The sequence below is a fragment of the Ictalurus punctatus genome, chromosome 25 (genome assembly GCF_001660625.3).
Source record: "Ictalurus punctatus breed USDA103 chromosome 25, Coco_2.0, whole genome shotgun sequence".
In the NCBI taxonomy this organism is placed as follows: Eukaryota; Metazoa; Chordata; class Actinopteri; order Siluriformes; family Ictaluridae; genus Ictalurus; species Ictalurus punctatus.
The window spans coordinates 5,615,077-5,639,314 of record NC_030440.2 but is presented as its reverse complement, the minus strand read 5'-3'; the positions used below and the strand labels follow the sequence as shown (position 1 = coordinate 5,639,314).

At 39.4% G+C, this 24,238-nt stretch overlaps 2 protein-coding genes across 6 annotated transcripts in view; both read left to right on the top strand.

Moving 5' to 3' along the window:
* Positions 1–21,743, top strand: part of LOC108258041 (1-phosphatidylinositol 4,5-bisphosphate phosphodiesterase beta-4) — a 75,229-nt gene extending 53,486 nt beyond the window's left edge. For 3 of the 5 annotated variants that reach the window (XM_017456287.3, XM_017456288.3, XM_017456286.3), the window contains exons 28-41: positions 5,867–6,071; positions 10,376–10,465; positions 11,465–11,553; positions 11,666–11,816; positions 12,170–12,219; positions 12,806–12,871; positions 13,549–13,664; positions 13,756–13,831; positions 15,568–15,743; positions 16,827–16,928; positions 17,027–17,084; positions 17,314–17,400; positions 17,587–17,623; positions 19,490–21,743. In XM_017456287.3, the coding sequence (XP_017311776.1) occupies positions 5,867–6,071; positions 10,376–10,465; positions 11,465–11,553; positions 11,666–11,816; positions 12,170–12,219; positions 12,806–12,871; positions 13,549–13,664; positions 13,756–13,831; positions 15,568–15,743; positions 16,827–16,928; positions 17,027–17,084; positions 17,314–17,400; positions 17,587–17,623; positions 19,490–19,578 (1,392 nt within the window). In that variant the 3' untranslated portion in view covers positions 19,579–21,743. The remainder of the gene's footprint in view (positions 1–5,866; positions 6,072–10,375; positions 10,466–11,464; positions 11,554–11,665; positions 11,817–12,169; positions 12,220–12,805; positions 12,872–13,548; positions 13,665–13,755; positions 13,832–15,567; positions 15,744–16,826; positions 16,929–17,026; positions 17,085–17,313; positions 17,401–17,586; positions 17,624–19,489) is intronic. The other 2 variants (XM_017456289.3, XM_017456292.3) reach the window with 1 other exon arrangement.
* A 464-nt stretch (positions 21,744–22,207) lies between these two features.
* LOC128629162 (ankyrin repeat domain-containing protein 34B-like) lies at positions 22,208–24,200 on the top strand. Its single transcript, XM_053675913.1, has one exon. It carries the CDS (start codon positions 22,208–22,210, stop codon positions 23,648–23,650), a length of 1,443 nt encoding a protein of 480 aa, XP_053531888.1. The 3' UTR covers positions 23,651–24,200.
* Positions 24,201–24,238: the final 38 nt, after the last annotated feature.

The following is a 24,238-nucleotide window of genomic DNA, read 5'->3' as shown; positions in this document are numbered from 1 at the left end:
CGCACGTTCGCCTCACACCGCCAGGGTCGGGGTTCGATTCCCGCGGCCCTGTGTGTGCGGAGTTTGCATGTTCTCCCCATGCTTTGGAGGTTTCCTCCGGGTACTCCGGTTTCCTCCCCCAGTCCAAAGACATGCATGGTAGGCTGATTGGCGTGTCCGTAGTGTATGAACGTGTGTGTGATTGTGTGCCCTGCGATGGACTGGCACCCTGTCCAGGGTGTACCCCGCCTTGTGCCCGATGCTCCCTGGGATCGGCTCCAGGTTCCCCGTGACCCTGAAAAGGAGTAAGCGGTTAAAGATGGATGGATGGATGGAGATTTTTCGCAGTTTTTACAGAATTCAGCTGTCGTGACTTCTGATGGGTTTTTACACACATTATCAATATTATACAACTATTAAATGTCTATTTGAATCCTGCTTGCTTCTCATTTGTTTTATATGAACTATGTAATATCTTGATTGAGTTTCTTGCTCTGTGCTACTTTATGAAGGCAGCATAGTTTTACTACTAACATAAGACGTGCTTATCAATTTGTATTTTCTTTTGTACACTTTCCTTGGGACAAGTTTTTCTTTTTGCCTTGTTTGCCGAGTTTGAATGCGCTGCCTGACGAATGGAACTACACCTGCTTCAGTATTCGAGGAGGTCAGAAACATAGAATAAGGTGATGAAGAAATGTGGTGAAAAAGAAACTGAAGTTCATGTATTTAATGCAAATGAGCCAAGGAAATGGATCAGTTTGATGCTTCCTTTTATCCTAAGAGGAGCAGTGCCGGAGCAGTGTGAGAGACGGGAGAATAGAGAGTGTGAGGATGGGAGAGGGAACAAAGCAGTGAAACAGCAGGAATATGACAGAGCAGGAAGCTGGTAAAATGAAATATGCGCTGCATTAAACAATCAATATCATTTGGTGATATTTCTGAATCAAAGTCGTTTTGGGTAAACATTAACGCTTTAGTGTGGCGTCTGGGTCAGTAATTGTATTTTAAGCGTTTTATTGGTTGAAGGAAATAGGGAGTGAGTGAACAAGGGACAGAGAGAGAAAGCAAGGCTATTATGCTGAGACCAGCAGAAAGGCAGAATCTCTCAACCATGACACTGAGACTCCAGCACAGGCCATAAATCACTGCTGCCGCAGTGCTGCCCTCTCTCTCTCTCTCTCTCTCTCTCACACACACACACACACACACTCTGACTGCTGTGACTGCCCTACACACATTCTCATACACCTATACAAGTCATCAGGACTGCTGTTATTTTCAGAACACACTGCTGGCTTTAACACACACACACACACACACACACACACACACACACACACATACACGCACACACACGCACCCATCATTATTGCCATTATCCCACACCACACACTCGTTCAACCAACACTGTCACAAAAGAACTAAAAACGTTACACACAGGCACTAACTCAGATAAGTGCTGAAAGTCCTGCAGTGTCAGTGCAAACACCTCAGATATACTTTAATAACACACACTAATTTACATTAACCCATAAATACATACATACATTCAAACAACTATCAACATAGCTACTAATCTCCCTTCCGCACACACTCACCCATCAGTACTCCTGTAAACAACACTATGACGTCCATGCACCTAGGTTAAAGATGGCAAGAGGTCACATTTTCATTCAGGAGCATTTAATATTAAAATAACACCGTGTACTTATATTTGAGATCAAATAAAACCCTTTGCCTTGATTAGTTGCATGTGATCTCTGCTCTTTGTCATGGGATGTAACTTGTCACCATTGTTGCTGGCATTGACTATTGAAACACTGGCAGAAGCCATAAGAAATGACATAGACCAGGGGCAGGGGGCAGACCATGGTATTTCAGCAGACCATATAGCAGAGATAATAATAGCAGAGATAATAATACATTTTAAAAAAGATTTTTTCTAAACGTGACCCAGCTCTGCTTCTGTTGTGGTTTGTCCAGTCACAGGCTTATGTAAATTATTTAGCTGAAGTCCGCTCATCTGACCAGAGACTACAGGGCTAGAGACATTAGTTCAACAATGGAAGTTCTCGCTAATATTAAGATATTGTTCTTCGCTGGTCTGTTTAGAGACAGTTGGGTAGAAAATGTATGCAGTTATTCTCCCAGGTTCAAATTCAAAACAGATAGTGTCTCGTCTGTTCAGAATTCATGGCACTAGTCAAGAGTGGTAACAAAGCGGCACTACAAAAACAAATCATATCTTGTCTTATTTATAGCCATAGACTATCATTAATTGTTAAGCAGTTAAAAGTAATTGCCTTTATTCAGTCTTGTTAGTTGCTTAATTGGACCTTTTACACATTTCAATCAGATACTGCTGATATGGACATTACAATACACAGCCAATCTTGCTGGTTTTGACTAAGCCTGAAAAATCCAATAGATATTTTAGCTCCTTCACAGGTTACAAGATTATATTAATAAAATCTCAGGCAATAGCCCCTGGTCCTTTTGTTGGAACAAATCTCAATAAGCTGCCCGAGCTCCATTTTTCCCCTAAAAGACCCATCTTGTGCATGGGAAGGATACATGTTATAATTTACTCCAAATAATCCCCCTCTATTTATGTATTTTAAAATGATATACAGTTATAAAGACAGTTTTCAAGATTTATTTGGCACAAGAAAAGCCCAGACTTAAGCTTTCCAAACTTCAATTACCAGTTGATAAAGGAGGCCTGGATTTTCCCCAATAATAATCCGTATAACTGGGCACGCCATGCAAGACGTTTTCCAAATACTCAGGCAATGATATCAGTTGTTGGTTTGCACAACAATCTTCTCAGTTAAGCCTCCTCACTGAGAATATGAACAAAACAACTATATGATAAATGAAATATAACCATCTCCTTATTAGTTTGATATTCCAAAGCAGCATTTTATATTGGTTAAGTTCGAATTAGACACTTTATTTTAATTAAGATTACCATCCCCACTAGTCAGCTATCCAGGAACTACAAAAAGCAAGCCAAAAAGGTTCATTTTAGTATTCTACTCTTTATTTTTTTTTAAATAAATAACTCATGTCATATGATGTCATTCTAGCTCAAAACGTATTATTTATTATCTGACAGGTTAGCTTGGTTAATTGGACTTAAGATAAACCCACGTTAGTAGACTCATGGCACAGTGAATATACCGATGCTGATTTTAACTGCAAATCTGACTTTTTGGTGTATATTTAAGATGTGTAAAGTATGATTTTTGTTTGTTATCCACGTAGTATAGCTAAAATTATAGGCGCGTCCCAATTCGCGTACTTATGCACTATTCTGTGCCATTTTGTAGTATAAATAGTGCGAGTAGTGTGTTCACACTGAAAATTCCTAATAAAAAAATACACTTTAAATACCCGAAAGATGCACTAAATTAACCGAAAAAAGGAAGTGTGGAATGTTGGACTCTTCATGCACTCAACTGTGGCAGCTTTAATTATGTAGCGGAGGGGGAGGACTCCGATGTTGAATGGAAAAATAACCTTATAAAATTCATACACTACACGGTTGAGTACTTAGTGTATAGTGCATCATTTGGGACCCAACTTGTGCCTTATAGGATTTTATTTCATTCTAAATGACATTCTAATTGGTTGAGTGTAATATAAGGAATAAAACATGATTGGACATGCTGTTATAGGAAAATAATCAACAAAAGGGTGGTGTGATATATAGCATATCCATATATAGTTACACGTTCTCCCAAGAGAACCCATGTCACACCCCTCTTCATCTCCCTCCACTGGCTTCCTGTAGCCGCCCGTATCAAATTCAAGGCCTTAATGCTCACCTACAAGACCTTGTCAGGAACAGCACCCTCCTACCTCAACTCTCTCCTGAAGGCCTACGTTCCCTCTCACAATCTGCGATCGATTAGCGACCGACGTTTAGCAGTTCCAACTCAGCCTGGCGCAAGGTCCCTTTACAGAACCTTCACACTAACTGTTCCTCAGTGGTGGAATGCACTTCCAGTCTCAATCCGGACCGCAGAATCTCTCACCATCTTCAAAAAACAGCTAAAGACCCACCTCTTCCATGAACACCTAACCAACTCATAATTTAAAAAAATAAATAAATAATAATAAAAAAAAAAAATCATTGCACTTACACCTCTACTCTGCACTTTGCTTCTTCTGGAATTCAATTAAAGGATCTAATTAAATCAATGAAAGTACTAATCCATTAAATTGAATTAATAATCAATTAAAGCACTACTTGTATTGTTCTCTGCTTGAAATATCACTTTACTTGTATCTTTCTCATTTGTAAGTCGCTTTGGATAAAAGCGTCTTCTAAGTGAATAAATGTAAATGTAAATGTAAATGTTACCAAATAAATTGTAAAACCCTCTATCCTGAATATTTTCCCATATCAGAGAATAGCTTTACCCTGGACTGTTAGTGCTGAAACTGGAGACTCCTTCTAAAAATGCTAAATAAACATCTCATAGAAACCTTTACTATATCCAGACTTACAATATGTTTTTATCGGTTTATGTGGCGCGCCCACATAAACTGTCTCTGTGTTAAGTTGCTAATCAAGAAACGATAAACATTACAACAAGTGTATTAATATACATCTAAGATTTGAATTACAGCCAGAACTATTGTCAGAGCTTTTCTATTATTCTATTGCTGTTATAGAAAAATAATCAACATCTTCTGACTAATCAGAATTAAAAAAAAAAAAAAAATTCAACAGTGCTATGTTATTATATTCATAACACATTTTTTTTTTATTGTTTTGTTGTTTTGAAAACCTTTAATGTCTTTGCCCCATCAGTCGGTGTTACCATCCTGTTACTCAGGACAGCTAAAGCCATAAACAATAAGACAAATGTGTTTGTCTCTGAATGTGGCTCTGATAAATGACCTATTGACACCTTTCACATTCTTAGCCATATCCACTTCCTTTTCCTCTTCTCTCATTTCATTGTTCTATCTCTTTGCCTCTGGCATTCATTTCTCATTATGTTCTCTTATCTTAGTGGTACTGCGTATCTGCAGCGCTGTAATTCCACTGCATTCGTCCTTGGCCTAGGAAAAGAACACATTTTAGCAGTGCATGCTCAGATAAAGGGGCCATGACCCTTTGAAAGATCTATGATATTGTAAACATTAATGTACAGCTGCAGACAATGCTAATGATATCAATAATGAGACAAACCGTATTACAGATAATGTTAGGGTGTAACTATTTGTTAGTGTATAAGGGTCATTTTATGTATCTTGACTCGTATCTAGACTGTACACTCAAGATTTTAACCACGTGCACTTATGCTCATAGTTAATTAATTAAATGAATACTTTTTTAATGCAGAAGTTATTTAATGTAGAATACATATTGTATATGGTTAATAAATGTCCTTAAAAGTGTCACATCGGCGGTCATGGACATATTGTGAGGGATTATGACGGGTTTCTTGAAAAGTAAGATGCATTTATGCTTGTATACTATTTGACTAAACTGCATCTCAGGTCTAGTGGTGTGGGTGGTCTGATTTCAATCCATTTTAAATGCATCTTTGGTGCATTTATACCTGCATTGTTATGTAGATTATCTCTATTCATGATACTCAGGCTGCATGAAGTGATCACATGTAAGCAAGATGTCTTATGCAAAGATTTTCCTGTAAGATATCTTGCGTCCATCAGCCAAGACTGAGACACGGCTTGGGCAGCTCCTACTGTATATTACCAACTCCTATACTTGTTAAGGCTGGTGCCTTTAAAATTCATGTCATGGATTATTTTTTTATTATTACCATCCTGTTTCAGTGATAATGCAATGGATGAATGTAAAATCTCCATGTCTGTAATGTTCTTTTCTTCTGTCTTGCCCAAGGTCATCCTACCTGAACTGGCTGTGCTGAGAATCGCAGTGTATGATGATAATAATAAGCTGATTGGTCAGAGGATCCTGCCGCTGGATGGCCTGCAGGCTGGCTATAGACACATCTCTTTGAGAAATGAGGGTAACAAACCGCTGTCTCTACCTACCATCTTCTGCAATATCGTCCTCAAGACCTACGTCCCTGATGGCTTCGGGGGTGAGGAGACACATAACACACACACACTCTCTCTCTCTCTCTCTCTCTCTCTCTCTCTCTCTCAGAGCATAGTTAAATCAAGATGGCTCCTATACTGCATCATGACTGTGACTCTGCTTACATGGTCTTGTTTTCTGCATTTTGTTTTGAAGCTGTGTGAGCCTGTGGGTTGGGTGGTGTTGGTGTACATGGGTGGCCATGAGTGCTTTTTTTTTTTTTTGCTTACTTTTGTCAAATTATATGCTGCATCAAATTATATCCATTAAATTCCTTATCAAAAAACTAAATTCCTCCACAAATGGAGCCTGAATCTGCATTTTGTAATATGTCACATAAGGGCAAGATGTTCTGGCCTACACAGTGGTTCACAGGGAACAGGCAGGAGCTGTGGAACCAGGACAAATCTATATCACAAGCAAGCTAACTATGGCTTCAGTACAGTTATACAAGTCTACTAGTAGTACAATGTACCATCGCTTCACATCAAATACAACACGTTGAGTAAAAGCAAAGCTTGTATGCAATACAAGCAGAATTAAGCGCACACATCTGCTGTAATTCCAAAGGTACAGTTCTTCATAGGTTATAGGAGCTCCTAAAAATGTGGTGCATTCTTTCAGGCCTTAACTTTGGCCCAGATCCTTGCTTAGTATTGAAAAATGTGGTCATGTCCTACAGGTTCTCATTAGCTCAGAAAAAGGTGTTGATGTACAGTACAGCTACACGGCCTCAAAGAAAACGATATTGCTATAACTATGGATCATATCAAATTCCAATATTAAGCAAATTTGGATATTTCCTTTCTGCCTGAGTGTAGCACTGAAAGGATAAATAAAGAGAGAAAAGCCAATGTTAATTATGCATCAACATTACCCAAACATTAGTTTTAATTTCTTCATTTACTACGATAACAGTTATTTAACAGTTATTTCTTTCTGTGTTATTTGTATCTTATTCATATTTAGAACACAGTGCATGGTCACATTTTTCAGCATTAGCGTCCTCGAGTACTCTAATCGAGTTCTGTATTGAGTACTTGGTTGGGTAAAGTAGGCAAAAAAGTGACTCAGTCCACCTACACCTACCCACCAACACACACACACACACACACGCACGCACACACACACACACACACACACACACACACACACACACACACTCTGTTTTTGAAAGTTGTGTTTTTATGCGTCTCCATTTGTCAGCCTTTGGAGAATGTAATGGTTTCTTATGTTATAGCTATCCACACTGGTATCTGGTAGACTTGAAGATAAAGATAGTGATTTTTTAGTTCTCACATTCTGGTAGCTTCTGTCAGTGGAAGAAAAATAATAAACAACATGGACCACCAACCTCCAACCAATAAGGACAAGGAGGTGCCTCTATTATGATTGTCATTAAGGCTGTTGAAAAATACTTTTTTATGATTGCCGGTGAATCATAATGGCTGTTAACTGAGAAACCCCACCTCTGTTGCAGTAGCAGTCAGGCATTCCAATCTAGAAAGAAGTGCATATGTTGTTTGAGGGCATGTCTTTAGAGGGTACACTCAAGGTAAAGTGTGTAAGTGTGTGTGTGTGTGTGTGTGTGTGTGTGTGTGTGTGTGTGTGTGTGTGTGTGTGTGTTTGGATTTTGTGGTTTTAAAACGGATAGCTTCAAATAGTTCTTGATTTATTTGAAAATTGCTGATTATACCATTTAGTTCCCATGCTCTGAGGAAAATTGAGATTTTACTCCTCCAACCAGAGGCCACCTCTGGAAACATTACATGTCCTGACTGTACTCAGAGCACATCTCTACCCTGTAGCTATGACCTAGATCTATCCAGATGATGTGTGTTTGAGAGGTCATGTGCCAGGCGTCTCTGTAGACTCCCACTCACCCTCTAATGCCCTTCTGTTCTTAAAGCACATACTCAGTGTGTGATCTTTTAACAGGACACATAGTTTATGTGTTTTCCTTTAAATGTTTAGCTGGTGTTAGTAAAGACTTTTAGGATGGATAAGAATTCACATGGAGCCCTTTTACGCATTACTGACTTATAAATTGGAATGTTCAGTGAATGTGTAGAGGGACAAAATGGAGATGTGCATAATTGCACTTCACTTCAGGTGTGAAGTGTAATTATGTACTTCCCCACCTCCCGGGCCAATGTTGAGGAAATACCAATCTGTCCCCCCAGTATACAGTACAAAATATTTTCTGTATGGCCCCCTTTAATGAACCCTGCCAATGGATCTGTCTTTTCTTCATCTATTCTATTTATTTATGTCTATTCCTTTTTAATATATTTCCGTTTGTTAAGGAAAATCTGTGTGTAACCTCCAATTGTACACTTGGTTACGCAAGTTTGTTGATATATTTTAGCAGCTCAGTCTGTAAGAAATGGAGACAGCAGCCAAGCGTAGAAAAGTGCAGCAGAACATACAAGCTTTTTTTCAGACAGTAAGTAACTAGATACCTAAATAGTAGGTAACCTTAGCTTAGTATTGAAGTCATCATACCATGGCTTGGTTTGTTCTTAAGAACGTCAATTAATTTTTGATATTTGCACACCCACGAAGTAGGCTAGGCTAACATCAGTTCCAGTTTTTGACCATTAACGTTACATTCGCTTGCATATCCTCCTGCCGAGTTCGTTGTGAACCCTCACGCTGCGACAGACTGTTATAAATGCGAGTGAAAGTGAGGAAAGTTGCCCAGCATTTCGTTCCTTTACGCTACATTTGGGCTAAACACAACTAAGTGATTTTACAAATATAAGGCTCAGCATAATGCTGAGGTGTGCTAGCTTGGCAACGAGAGGTATGGAACTAACGTCTGAGTTGTTGCCATATTGTAGTTATCCATTCAGAACTAGTTATGGCAGTTTGTCTTTAGAATTAAGAAAAGAAAACTCCAGTACCCTTTACATAGCTAATGTTTCAGGTTACCACTATATATTGTTGTGCACTTATTACATAGCAAGCTAAACAGCATGATGACATTAACATAATAAATGACACCAGTTACACAAACAGAATATTCAGTTTATCAAATTATAATGATCATCTAAGTCAGTCATTGCTCTTCTGGGAAGATAATGGTACCTGGTCACAATGCAGGCAGCACAGCATTGCTTGGAAGCATCTGTGGGGAAATTGTATTTACAACATGTATAGTGTTGAATTTAGTTTCATAGGTAGCCGTCCTTTCTGAGTCTGTTTAAAAGTCGTGATCGCGTGTTTAAATGTTAGCGTGTGTGGTTTGCCTGAACACATCTTAGCTCGCTTCTACTTGGTGTAGTTGGTTTCATGGTAGGTTATGGAGCAGAGAATACATCTGCCCACAGGACGTCCGCAGCACCCTACAATTTCCCCATGCTGTGGGAGCTTCTATCACTCAGAAATCACGTGAATTCAAACGGTAACTGTAATCCTAAAACTATGTTCTAAATATGAGAATTTTCAGAATCAAACTTTGGATGTTGGCGGGGGGCTTGCCATACCATGGTTAAGCCCTTGGCTGTACGGCTCTGTTTCTCATTCTGTGATCCTAAATGAAAGTTCTGTGGTAGCTGAAACTCTCATACCACTACTACTGTTCTATAAAATGCTGCAGATTCATTCACCCTTACTTCAGTGATAATCTAATAATCTCACCCTGGATACTGTAGATATGCACCTTCTAAAAACTGTTGCAGTAATCATAAAGGCTGTCCTGTGCTCACCCCAGGATTCACAATATGATCATAACGAACAGTCTTTCAACACACTTAGTACTGTTTACCTTTTCTCTTCTCACATGTATACAGTAATGATTTATAATCCCTCTAGCTGGTGACACCCAGAAGAGGATGGGTTAAAGGGGTAGTTGGGATGGGTCACTCTGAAGACGATGGGTTATAGGGACAATTTTTTATTTAAAAAAAAAAAAAAAAAACAGCAGTAATTGATATAGTTTTCATCTTAACAAACTTGATATTACTGATTTTTCTGTTTCTTGTTGAGCTTTAGAGGACACACTTTAGACCAGGAGTCGGGAACCTATGGCTCGCAAGCCATATATGGCTCTTTCAATAACTGCCTTTGGCTCAACGTCAGGTAAAAAATAGGAATCATGAAAGCTAGAGTGTCAATTCAATTCAAAATCTACATATGACATATTTTTAAATATAATTTATAATCATTTGTCATGTACACACCAACCTGTGGCACAACACGCTCAGATTTCATTAGATAGTGTGGAGCACAGTGGTAATTTCCCAGTCTAATTCATTAATCGGTTGAAAACTACATAGCCAGTCTGTTTTCATGTTTTTAACAAAGGTGAAATGGCTAAAAGAAAAAAAAGACGAGTATCGTTCTTTCCACTCCGAATGGACAGACGAATTTGCATATTTGGAAGTCACATTAATGGTAAGTAGTGTTCGACTTACTCTCACTTACATACTGCATCCTGTATTGATTTACCATTTGATGAAACTATCACAGTTGGTTAAATGAAGGCCAAGTGCCACCCACAGGCCTATTAGGTGAAGTGCAGGTTATTAGGTCAAGGCCACACAAAATGTCAAATGGCCTTTATTACATTACCACTTTTTATAATTATGCAATAACAGTAACGATAATGACTATAATACTAACTATATAAAAACTTTTTTTAAATATGTTAACTTTTCTCTGGCTCTTTAAAGAAAAAATCATAACTTTTTTTTTTGCTTTTATGGCTCTGCCAGCTGAAAAGGTTCCCGACCTCTGCTTTAGACTATACCACTTGTAAAATGATGGAATCAGCCATTAATTTGCATTTTAAAAGCCCAAAGAGAATATAAACTATTGTGCGCAGTCCATGCTTGGATTTTCCTCTTTGTTCTTTCCGCCAACAGCAGAGCTGCGATTAGGTTGGATTCTGGAGCTTCATGATCTCGCCTCTCCTTTGAGATGTTTTAATAACATGCATGAATATGTGCGTTTGATTAGCATGTTCTGAATGGCAAGTGAGTCCTCTTCCTCTGCTGTGTGTTGTAAGGGGCTTGTTGAGCGTGTGTGTTTGTCTGCTCGTGGTTATTTTCTCTCTTTCAGCTGGAGCCTTTGTGCTGCTGGTCCAGCACTCAGTCTCTAATGAAGAGCACAATTTATTCATGAAGGTGCTGGCTGAGGACAAGAGAAGACAATAAAACCCAATAATAACAATAAATATCACCGACATTAAAGCAGGGATCCATTTTTGTTCATTTTTTAGTTAATACTTAAATAAATGTTTCATTTTGTTCATTTCTCTTTTGTCACTAGAACTGTTTTATTGACTTATTTTTAGCACATGCTCTCAGAGAATAAACCCATGTCAATAATTGTAAACATTGTGCTATTTTGTTGCTCACCTCAGTGTATTCTCTGTGACTGTCCTGTTTCTAGCTATTGTGGATGCTCTCTCAGACCCAAAGAAGTTCCTTTCCATAGCAGAGAAGAGAGCGGATCAGATGAGAGCGCTTGGCATCGAAACGGTATGCTCACTGTACACACACTTTGCCCTACTACCTTTTATTGGTGCTGCTGTCTGTGCAGTGAGGTTACAGAAGCCTGTCTGTAGTTCTTAATCATGTTGTCTTGATGTAGAGTGACATTGCAGATGTGCCGAACGAAATGTCCAAGAACGATAAGAAAGGCAAAGTGAATCAGGTGAAGGCAAACGTGACGCCTAAGACCAGCTCGGACATGGGTCAGAACTACAGCACCACTCAGAACAACAGCTGTGAAAACAAGAAAGGTGAGGCTGATCAGTACAGACCTCTTATTTATATAGGGCCACTCATTAGCACATATTTCATAGAACTGAATCAAAAGTTAACACAAATATTCTTCTGGTGTCCTCCGTTGAATATACCCGGTTTGATCCAGAAAATCATTTAATTATTTAAAAAGTGTATTACTAATAAGCTGGTTAAATAAAAACACTTATTTGTAGTGGATCGTCAATTTTGCACTTCTTTCGTCATTTTAAATTGAATTTAAACTGTTCCATAACCTTGCACGTACAACGTAACAGTTTGTGATGTTGGAGATGAAGTTCTTTCTGTTGCTGCTGCATAACATGCTGAATATTTTGACGTATCCTCACAGATTCTGCTCTGGTGAACCAGGTGACCATTGAGGACTTGAAACAGATGAAGGTGAAACTTATTGCTTGATCTGTAATAATAATAATAATAATAATAATAATAGCTGGAAATATAGCTGGAAGCAGCAATTAAAGGGGCCAAGCATTTTCTGGCCTCACCCCTTCGTGACTTATACTAAATTTGAAGGCAAAACATCAAGCTGTTACTGAAATATTGCCGAACCTCCTTTTTTCAGTAGCTCTCCAAAGTTAAATAAATTTGAAGCTTGTTGTTTTTATCTTTAGGCCATGTTGCTAAGTATGTCTGTATGTATGTATGTATGTATGTATGTATGTATGTATGACAAGTTTGGTGTAAATATGCAAGAATGTTGCTGAGATATGCCCTCACTTCCTGTTTGGTGATTTACCCATCAAATTCATTCAGTGGGCAGCCATAGACTTCCATGTTGGAGTATAATAATAATAATAATAATAATAATAATAATAATAATAATAATAATATAATGAAGAAAACATACAATTCCAGTAGGATGCCTATGCACCTTTGATGTTTGGTCCTGTAATAATAATAATAATAATAATAATTTTATTAATTTTAACAGAAAGAACTCTGTGATCTCTGCTTCTCTTCTCAGACCTATGTTAAACTGATAAAGAAGCAGCAGAAAGAGCTAAACACTTTGAAGAAAAGACATGCAAAGGTTAGTATCCTTTACGTTGCACTCTATGACTATAGATTGACTTCACAACACATTCATTTCAGCGAAGAGCTCACATCTGTGCATTGCAGGTAGCCACTCAAGCAAGAGCTTCATGAGGGTTTTATTAAATCCGTGTAAATGTCGAAGTATGCACATATCCAAAGGGTCCTTTCACACTTGAGCTGTTTTCTGGTCCTGGTGCCTTTTAAAGTGTCTGTCAGAGGGTGATAGCTGTGACAGAGGGCGATAGCTGTTGTAGAGGGTGATAGCTGTCTGTCAGAGGGTGAAAGCTGTTTACAAACCCTTGTGAATCTAGTCTAACTGAATGACCTGTATCACTGACCTGCAATGATAGTGTGAAAAAAAATAGTTTCTTTTTTTATATTCACACTTTGACACCTAATTTTTAATAAGTACAGTATATCTTGTCGCCTGATTAAAAACATATCAAAGTCCAATTTGCTAGCCTTTGATCCATGTCTTGCGGCTGACACTCATTAGAATTGTTAAGTTGAATGGCTCCTTCAGTGTGTGTGTTGCTGTTTTTGCAGCAGCTTGAATATTCCAGTGATTCTCTGCTTCTCTCTTAAGGGACTCATGTAAAGGAGACTTTGAAATTGTTGAAGTCTGTAATCTACGGTTTTGTTTTGTTTTTTAAACTGAACTTCTATTTTCAGGAGCATAATGCCATGCAGAAATCCCATTGCACCCAAGTGGACAAGATGGTGGCTCAGCATGACAAAGAGAAATTTACACTAGATAAGCTACTAGAGAAAGCAATCAAGAAGAGGGGGTAATTAAACTTGATAAAGGAAAAATGCTTAAGAAGGAAATGCCTCATACATATAGAAACACATTTATTTTTTCATTTTTCTTCACTGCAGAGAAAACAATTGCTCTGAGTTAAAGAAGGAGATTGCCGTAAAAGTGGAGACCCTCACATCAGACCACAAAGCAAAGGTATTTCACCAGAACTGAGCACTTATGGCCTTTAGTTTAAGAAGATTTTAAGTCAAGGGTTAACATACAGTGCGTACTGATTTGTGAGGCCCAATAACAGTGGCTTGCATAAGTATTGTAGTGTCACATAACATGGAATTGAAATGGACTTCATTGGAATTATTTGTCATAATTCTATACAAATTCGTCCATAATATTGAAGTGCAGGGAAAAGCTAAATTAGTTCAGGCTGCCGTTAGAAGTCACATAATTACTTGAAAGGAGTTAACTCGTGTGTAATTAAAGTGTCACATGATCTCATCTCAGTATAAATACTCCTGTTTATGGAAAGCCCCAGAGTTTGGTAGCGAACACGTCAAAAATCAAACCGTATAATGAAGACCAGGACCAAAAGTCTGAGACAAAGTTGTAGAAAAGTATCAATTATGGTTTGGTTAAAAAATATCCCAAACTTTCAACATTCCACAGCGCACCATTAAATCTATTATTAAAACATGGAGAGAATATGTCACAACTGAGACTCCAACCACCAAAAGTCAGTCAATACCTTCATACAAGGAGGCCAGACAAGCATCCAATATGTAACACTGCATAATGTGGAACATTTCAAGGGGGGCAAATATATATGCACGACCCTGTAAAAAGTCCTACATGCATGAGTTTATTCTTAAAAATGATTAGAATGAAGCGTTGAATCAAAGCAGGTGAATGTGAAGCTACTTATATACTATAATTAAATCTCATTTTATGAAATATGTACCTCAGTATAATTAAAATGGAATACTTGAGCTCTTATTCAATTACATTTCATTGAACAAATCCATCCTTTTAACTCCTTACATTTTCCTTGTACACCAAAGTGCTTATTATAAATCTCTAGGATTATGACTCATATATTTTTCTTTCCCCAGACAGCCTGTTCAATCAGTTTTTGTGGCTTTTATCTTATCCTATATTTAAACCTTCCAACCAAATCCATTTGTTAATGGACTTATGGATACCACAAGTATTCATTTTTGTATAAATGCTCCCTATTGGTCTGACTTGTTTCTCACACCTTAATACTGTAATGAAAAACATGACGTCATTAACATTCATACAGATTCAAATGAACAAGTTCGGTTGGGTCAGATTTCAATTAAATTCACAAGAATTATTAAGAAACAAATGAACACAAACTCCAGGCCAACCTTAAACTTCAACCATGCAAATTGTTCTGGATTGGAAGCAAGAAACAATGTTAAAAAAAAAAAAACTAAAAAAAAAACTATTGAACATCTTCAATGAAATTATTATTTGTTTTTTAAAAACCTTTGGACACTGATACAGGGTCATGAGAGAATTATGCTGAATGAATTTTGCACTCAAGTCTCCATCAGTGAACTGCTGATAACTTCAACAAAGTGGACTTCATGTGAAAACTATAATGAATTTCCTACTTTTTGACCTTGTACTACACAGTATTTATAATCACACAATCCGCTGTCACCCAGATGAGGATGGGTTCCCGCTTGACTCTGATTCCTCTCAAGGTTTCTTCCTCATACCGTCTCAGGGAGTTTTTCCTTGCCATCCTCGCCTCCAGCTTGCTCATTAGGGATAAATTTCTAAATGTAATATTTATATCCTGAATTTACGGTATATATTTCTGAAAATGTCCTTTGATAAAAGCTCTATACAAATACGAGTGAATTGAATTGAAAGGCAAAGAGTGTAACCAGTGTGTTGTCCTGCAGGTGAAGGATATTGTAGCGCAGCAGACGAAGGAGTGGTCTGAGATGATCGACTCCCACAGCACAGAGGAGCAGGAGATGAAGGACGTACATGTGACACAGCAGTGTGAGCATCTGAAGAAACTACTGTCCACTGTCCAGGAGCAGCAAACCCTGCACCTCAAACTTATCCATGAACGGTGAGTGTGTGAATGTGTGTATGTGTGTGTTGGTGCTTGTGCCAGTAGAATACAACTTGCAGTTTTACAAATAGTGTCTTTTAGCTGTTTTTACAGTCAAATGAGAACATTTGGGTTATTTTTTGCTTAGAGTGAATCTCTGTGAATTTGCTTTATTTATTTATTTATCTCCTTACCACTCCTTTATTGGAAATGAGCCTCTTAGTTAATAAGTCTCACCTTACTGAAATTGTATTATTCAGTACTATGAGTTATCTAGTAACTACCGTGAAATGTATGTAGCTACTGTAAGTCTAGCCTTGTCAGTGGGTCCTAGGCGTTTAAGGGCTTAATATACTCATTGTGTTAGTGAACTCCTTATCAGTTTCTACAGCAACAATTATTCAAACATTAACATTGCCTGAATTTCTTTAAATGTAGATCAATTATGCTCCTGCCTTATTAGGAGCTATAGACATATACTGTATCCCCTGACAAACTTCCAGCAACACTACATGGATAGATGATAAATGAAAGGAAAACCAACTTAAATGGACTTATTTAGGTGTTTGGTCTCCCCGAGCCATTAGAACAGCCTAATTCCTCCTTGGCACAGATTCTGGAACTGTTCTGGAGGAATGAACACCATTCATCCAAAACATATTCCCCTAACTGGTGTTTTGATGATGGTGCTGACGAGCACTGTCCAACACATCATCCAAAATTTCCCACAGGCGTTCAAGAGGATTGAGATCTGGTGATTGTGAAGGCCATTACATTAGAATGATGTCATTTACAATAAATGAACCTTCTTTTGAAGTCACTTAAATCTTTAATGCTGACATTGATCCAGAATTGAGGCCAACTGAGGCTGCTCAGCGTTTCTATACATGCTACAGAGCATGGTATGATTGCAATTCTAGGTTTCTCCACTCATTTAATCAGGTTTTGATTTTGTCACCCACCTATACCTGTGTTTAAGCATTCTGTGGGTCTTGCATTTATTAGGATCATTTCTAAACTCAAAAAGATGCCTAACATATCAGCTAAGGAGATCTTCTTTAGCAAAAGATTTATTTGAGTCTTTTCTGTTTCTTTACACAGACAGAGCAAAGAAATGAAGGCAAATCAGGCCAAGACATCCATGGAGAACAGTAAAGCCATCTGCCAGGACAAGAGCATTAAAAACAAGGCTGAGAGGGAAAGGTGCATGCTAGTTGCAATGTGTGATCACATTTCATTCTTGTATTTGTTTGTGTAATGGGCCATGTGGTGTCTGATATCTGTATCTATTTATTTTATAGGAGAGTGCGGGAACTGAACAGCAGTAACACGAAAAAGTTCCTTGAGGAACGAAAACGGGTCGGTTGTCTCTTTCATGCCTTAATTGTAAAATTGGTATTTTATATAAGAATACAGTGATGACAAGTAGATTTAATCACATGTGAAGTACTAATTGATAACGACAGAAATAGATGATAATAATAAACAGATTTGTGAAAGAGAAAAGAATTGAGAAACTAAATATTATACAAATTTGAGACCTCTACTGTAGTGTGTTTTCAAATGCGAAGTGTCTTTGACCCCACAGTTGGCTATGAAGCACTCAAAAGAAATGGAGCAGTTGAAGAAATCGCAGCGTGAGCAGCTGGAGAAACTGGAGAAATTCAACGAGCAGGTATGTGTCCTTGAAGGGGTTTTTTTTAACAGTACAGTGAGACCACCTAGATCGATTTAAATGCTCAAGTTCTTTGGAATAAATGTCAACACCCTCATCATTTCATTTGTTTTCCTTTCTGTTTATGTTCCATTACACACGTTATACTCCCATCCATTTACATACAATTTACTTTTTTTCACACAGCTTTTGAAATCACATCATGCAAACTCTCAGAGTCAAGGTAGGCTCACGCATTCCTCCATTCTCCTAAAAACAACATGTGCTTCTCTGCTATTCAATCCAATAGCTCACTCTCATTTTCTGATTTGTTATTTGTCCGAGTTGTTTCTTTACTATTAAATGTGGGGATGTTTGTTTACTGGACTGACGTGATCGTGATGAGTAGGAGTACTGTAGTAGATCAGAAATTTTCCGTCCTAGAACATTTTATAAGACTGTACCACCCTAAAATACCGGATGATATCAGCTATTAGACACTGAGAACCGCTGATCTAGATCTATATTCCTGGTACCAGCGGGCTGCACTTTACCTCAGTCACAGATTCAGCAATGATAGCTAAATCAAACTATATACATTAGTAATCTTGTTCATACATACAGGGTTGTTCATACCACTGAGCTGTGGATCAGGTCGTAGTGCGGGTTGACCACTAATCGTAGGGTTAGTGGTTCGATTCCCGGCCCACATGACTCCACATGCCGAAGTGTCCTTGGGCAAGACACTGAACCCCAAGTTGCTCCCGATGGCAAGTTAGCGCCTTGCATGGAAGCTCGGCTACCATTGGTGTGTGAGTGTGTGTGTGAATGGGTGAATGAGATAAAAGTGCTATATAAGTGCAGACCATTTACCATTTACATAATTCAAATGTGTGACCTTGTTGGTTCTGTTGTGAGAAACAAGAGTTCGGTCCTTATTAGTGAAAGATGTCTTGTGATTTAAACATGACTTTGATCAGTTATATGGAGTCCTGAAATAACTGATGTTTGTGAGAAAGACCATAACTGAAACTCCTCCTATTTCCCTGTTAACGTCCAATATATTCCCATTTGCTTATTCCACTCCTTGTGACTAAATTTCACACCCATCACCTCCACTCAACTCCATCTCTTAAAAGTTAAAGCCATCTAGCACAAGAAGTTGCCCTGAACTCCAGCTTTGATTTCTGTCCCATTTACTATACCACAGTAACACTTTATGGCACTATTAGTTAGGTGTGGTCTGCATTCGCCAAACTGTGGTTGCTGGGAAGGTGCGAATCTTTAGACGTTATAACTGTTACAGGCTCTTTAGACCCTGTTCATACAATATGTAAGGGAAAAAACATGATGAACATGCTGTTATAGGCAAAAAAAACAAATCAACAACGGGTTGGTGTTGTGCAGCCTGAAGTGGATTATTTTTCAATCACAGCATGTCCCAAATTGTTATATTTCTCTTATACCACAGCAGCTGTCAACGATTGCAATGTTGATTGACTAAAGAACAACATGTCACACCTTTAATTCGTTTATATTTCAGACTAATGTTGTGGAACAGCCACAAAAAAAAAGTTAGTCCTTGTTAACATTTAATTTATAACAGTTATAAACTAAAATACAGCTTGTTGTTACAGAGTCCTCCATCAGAAAACTTAGTAACGGCTTGAACTCTAATGCTACACAAGCACTGATGCTGGAGAGCCCTTCCAAATAAAAGCTAAATAATACTACATGAATGAGCACATTAATATAAAGCTCGCAGATAGAACTCCTGTCCAAACCGCGCTGTTATAGAAAATGAATCAACAATCAGAACTGAGCTTTCAACGATGCTGTGGTATAAGTGGTATTAACATCCGATCGCAAATGGACAGCGTGTGGTTACAGCTGTGAATGGGTAACTGGATTGTGATCTGATAACTCATTCAGAGGTAGTCAGGAACACATTTGATAACGCTAATGTGTCCTGATATCTACACGACAGCACGTAAGGATCATTTAGTGTATTATACTTATTTACCATGCTTCTATTCAGTGATGTAATGAGGCATGATGACGTTCAGTGGTCATTTTAAAGAGAAGTTGTGTGCCCATGTGATCCGTCCAGGCCAAGGACATGCAGCAGATGGTGAAGCTGGAGGCGGAGATGGACCGCAGACCAGCCACAGTGGTTTAGCCGCTCCAGCTGTCAACTGAGTAACAGACTCCTTCTCTACACCACCGTCCTCAACTCCCTAGTTCTGTACAGTAAACTCCATAACCTTTGAACACTTCTTCTACTCCTCTTAGTCCTTGACTACTCCGAACCTCTTGTTGAACCTTTGTGGATCCGTAGGAACTCCATCAAGCATGGAACGAAAAAATGTGGCTCCACCCCTAATAAAATTACCTCCATTGTTCTCTTTTGCTCAGCTCCTCCCCTCTGCCTATATCCAACCAGCCCCTAACGTCGACCTCCGTCTGTAGTCCGTCCTCGCTGCTGAGGTGCTCCTTCTGCTAGTTCTTCTGCCGGATCTAGCCCAATGCTGGACGCACACACACACACACACACACACACACACACACACATCAGTGTTTTCCTGCCATTGCCAGTGCTCACAGTACAAACCAGAGCTCATTCCGGTCACGGTGGCTCAAGACGGACAGAACTCAAAGTGTTCTTTATAAGCCTTTTAACTTATGTCTCAGTGGTACTAGATTATAGTAGCAGCACCAGGCATATAAAGAAGGCATAACTGAAAGATTTTAGTTGTGTTCACTGTCAGCGCAAATTTGTGAAAACAAGTGGAGAAAAATATCCTGAGCACTTTATAGGCTGTCAAAGAAATTTGTAGCAGTGCACTCCTGTGCTAAGAATAAACAGTCGAATGTCCAAACACTGTATTGAGGGTGAAACTGTCCGACATGATTGAAACCAAACAAAGTAGAACATGTTGTAGTTCTTATACTTTATTTTTCTTATTAAATGCATTGCTTTGTTTTTAAGACTTAATTCTATTTCATTTAATTCATTATCAGGTAAAGATTGGTTGTTTTAACAATGTTTGGTCTGAAATACCACTATGACTTGTTTTGTGTTTGCAGATAGATTTTGACACTGTACTGTACCTGTTACACTGCTTGTTTCTTCACACATTTAAATGTAATGAGAGTTATGATGTTGACATTCCATGATGGACCCGAATATCCGGTTAATAAGGGACAAAAGGTTTCCATGCACTACAGGAAATTTGTTTGGAAATCATCGATTTGCTCCCAGCACTCAACAGTCAAAAATTCATTTGGAGTGTAATAAAGATTTGCATTGATTTGAAGATTTGAAGTGGATTTTAAGAAAGAGGTGCTAGTTAGCAACTTAGTATTAGTACTTTTAGTACTTGGGCTGTAATCTTGAAGTCCAGTCATATAACGTGGTTCCTCTTGTGTAAGGAAACAACAACAAAAACAAAGGCAGCTCCTGCATTGGGTTTTGAAGCAGGCGACACGTCAAGTCTTCACTTGCCAAAACATAAAAATGTTCGCCTTCAGCAATAGGATAGGCCACTGCAGTGAAATACGACGCCACTATGTTTTGCTCTTAATAAACAATTTCCTGTTAAAATCAGATAGTAAAGAAAGTATATTGTATATAGTGGGAAATATGAATGTAGTTCATTTAACCTGAGGATTTAACCGTATGCTTATTACACAAGGGCTCTGGGATAGTCTGTACATGTTTGTTATGGGAATGCAACCTAAAACCACTAAGTTATTTTCTTTCCTTTTTTTTTCTTTTTTTCCAATCTTTAAAATCAAGACTGGTACCTTTATTGTGCTTTCACTACATATCTATTACGGAATAATAAGCAAAGTGCTTTTAAACTTAAATCCATTGCTTACAAATGTGCCACTTGATGTCTGTTAGGATGTTTAAATTATTTTGCAAATGGAAAATGCCAAAATAAGGGGTTATTTATATACAGATATATAAATATATATATATAAATATATAAATATACATATTAATAAAATAGTGTGTAGTTTAAGAATATATTTCATGTTAGAGGCTTTTTGCACTAGTTGGCTGTTCCACAACATTCATGTAGATTTTTTTTTGCTATACAGGTTGCAGAGGAAAAACAATATTTTGCAGAACAATGTTGCTTTGAAATTCATCCGTTTGTACTGTTTGTTTTGGATTTTTTTAAGAAGCTAACTGTAGCTAGTCAACGGACCATTCTGTGGGTGTTTTTGTATTTATATTGTACTTGTCAAACTTCTAGCAATGGGAACTACTAAAAAAAAAATACTGTTGTTATCCTGCTACTTTAATACTGTTTTATAGTATGTGTACCAATAAACTATACAGGTGTTAAATGAAACCCAGGTTGTGACTGAACTTATTCAGTAGAGGCAATCAGGACGTTAAAACGAAACGCAGTTCTCAAGCTGACCTGTATAGTATGAAAGTTAATGTATTGCGTTGCTTAATTAGGAATTGAAATGATGCTGTATTATGCATGAGCTGAATATGTTAAATCCCCCCATCTATTTTTCATTTGATATTATTTTCCACGTTTCCATGGCTTTCGAATGTCTTACAGTCCATAAGCATATTCAGATGGCAAATGTATTCAGGTTCTCTCTGAAGCCCTTTTGCTAATTACCGCATTAATGCCCGCGTTTGGAAACTACAAAGTCCGCAGATGGCGTTGGGGTCGCCGTGGCAACGGCGCAGCGCCGCGGTTATATAGAGGCGCGTGAAGATGCCGCGGTCTGGAGGTGAGAACTTTCTTTCCTCTGACCTGCTGCTTGATTTCGGCTCCTCCATTCAGAACAAAGCGCCATGCTGAAGCTCTCCGAGAAGTCGGACTCAAAAACCGACACCAAGATCCTTCTGGACGCCATCTCGAAGGACAAAATGCACCTGGCCAGGTTCATCCTGGACGCTCTGGACGGCAAGATCGTGGACTCGAAGAGCGACGGCGAGCTCACGCCGCTCATCTCGTCCGTGTTTTTGCCGGACTCGCGCGCCAGGGCCAATTTCATGAACCTGCTCCTGCAGAGAGGCGCTAACGTGAACCAGCAGGACGAGTATGGGCGCACAGCGCTTAGTTACGCGTGTGAGAAAGGCTACCTGGACGCTGTGAAGATGTTGGTGAAGAATAACGCCGATCCCGAGATGGTGGACGCATGGGGAAACACCGCGCTCATGTACGCTGCCGTCGCTGGCCATTCCCTGGTCGTGGAGTTCCTGGTGAGGGCGTTCAAACGGCTCGGACTCCAAATCGACCGCCAAAACAAAGTAGGTAACTCAGCAGTGGAGGTGGCAAAGTACCTGGGCCACACCGAGTGTTTATCCGCGTTAATGTGCAGCTCCAAAAAAGCGCACGATCAAGACGCTTTCGAGGAACGATTCGCACTTTTGCGCGCCAACGAAGGCGAGGACACAAACACCGAACAGGAGAAACCATCTGAAGTTTCAGACACGCACCGGAGTCGGAGGAAATACCCTAATTTATGGAGCAGAATGATGTCCATGGACTCTATCGAGGAGTTAGAGAGAGAAAGTGAATCTGACAAGGATAGATGGCCATCATCTCCTCAAGGCTGCTCTTTCTCAGGTGTGCTCACCCCGAAACCGCCTCAGCGATCCCGCGTTTCGCAAACTTTAAAGCAAGTAGCGGAAAGCTGCCTGAACAGCCATCTCCCACTATTATCCAGAGGGGCAGAGCCTCACAGCCCGGCTTCACGCAGGACGCCTCAAATACACGCGCACATGACCGGTGCTCTGTCCGGTCCGCTCGGTATCTTGCTCACGCCGATTAGGAAAGCCAGCAGATCTGACTCGGACAAAGAGGACGTCAGTGCGATGAGGTTTGATGACAGTTATTACCGGAAGCGGTGCAGTTTGCCCACCAGCGCCCTCGGACCAACACCGCCTGAGCGAGCACTGCTGAAACCTGCGCGCAAAAGCAAACCTGCTCCTAAAGGCATCACTTCGCCCCCGCATGTCGAGACCGCGGACTTTTCCGCCACTGCGTTTTCCGTCCTTGGCAACAGGTTGCTGAGGCGCTTGACTTTGCCTGAGTTAAAAAAGGTCGGAAAGGAAGTGAGAGAAGGCGGCGGTGGGAACGGAGAAGGCTGTGAAACTGTTGCAAGGGGCATGCCGAGGTCCGAGACCTTCCCCCTGAGCACCAAACACCCGCAAGTAGGAAGCAAGCCGAGTATAGACAGCATCAGCGCAGTGAAGTGTGAATTTGACTTCCAGCTTAAATCCAACTTTTGACCGCGCTGCTGCGTTTGCAAATGGTCACGTGACGCAGCAGAGGGCGAATCATTTGCTAAAGCCGAGGATCTGCGTTGTGGTCACGCCGACGCGTACATGGATTTTTTTGTATGCTTTATGATTGACGAGGCGCATTAGAAACGGCTCTCATTAACACTCTTTGTATCGTCTATAGGCCTAGTGCAGACTGAAAAATGCTATAACTTCTATAACCTAGCAGTGTTTTATTTCAATCCTGTCATGTATGACTTGTCAAGTGATTAGTAAATGAATAAAATGCGATCACGAATGTCATGTTCGTAACGCTTTATTGCGCACGTTCGGCCAGTTTTGCGCGCTACTCAAATTGCTCATTATTCTTTTATGCTGCAGTGAAACTAGCCTTTCAGTCCACTCTCGGTTTGATCCCAGTAGAGAAATCAAGGAGCCCACTGGGATGCGCATGTGTGCATGATTGTATGGACAGCATTTGTCTGCTTTGTCCTCGTACAGCTGAGGACAACCCTTATTTATCCCGTATTCACAACCCTGCGTAGAGCCTGAACACACACACACACTCTCTCTCTCTCTCTCTCTCTCTCTCTCTCT

Excerpts from the sequence above, each read along its gene's own strand:
- LOC128629162 (XM_053675913.1), top strand. The coding sequence starts at position 22,208 with ATGCTGAAGCTCTCCGAGAAGTCGGACTCAAAAACCGACACCAAGATC.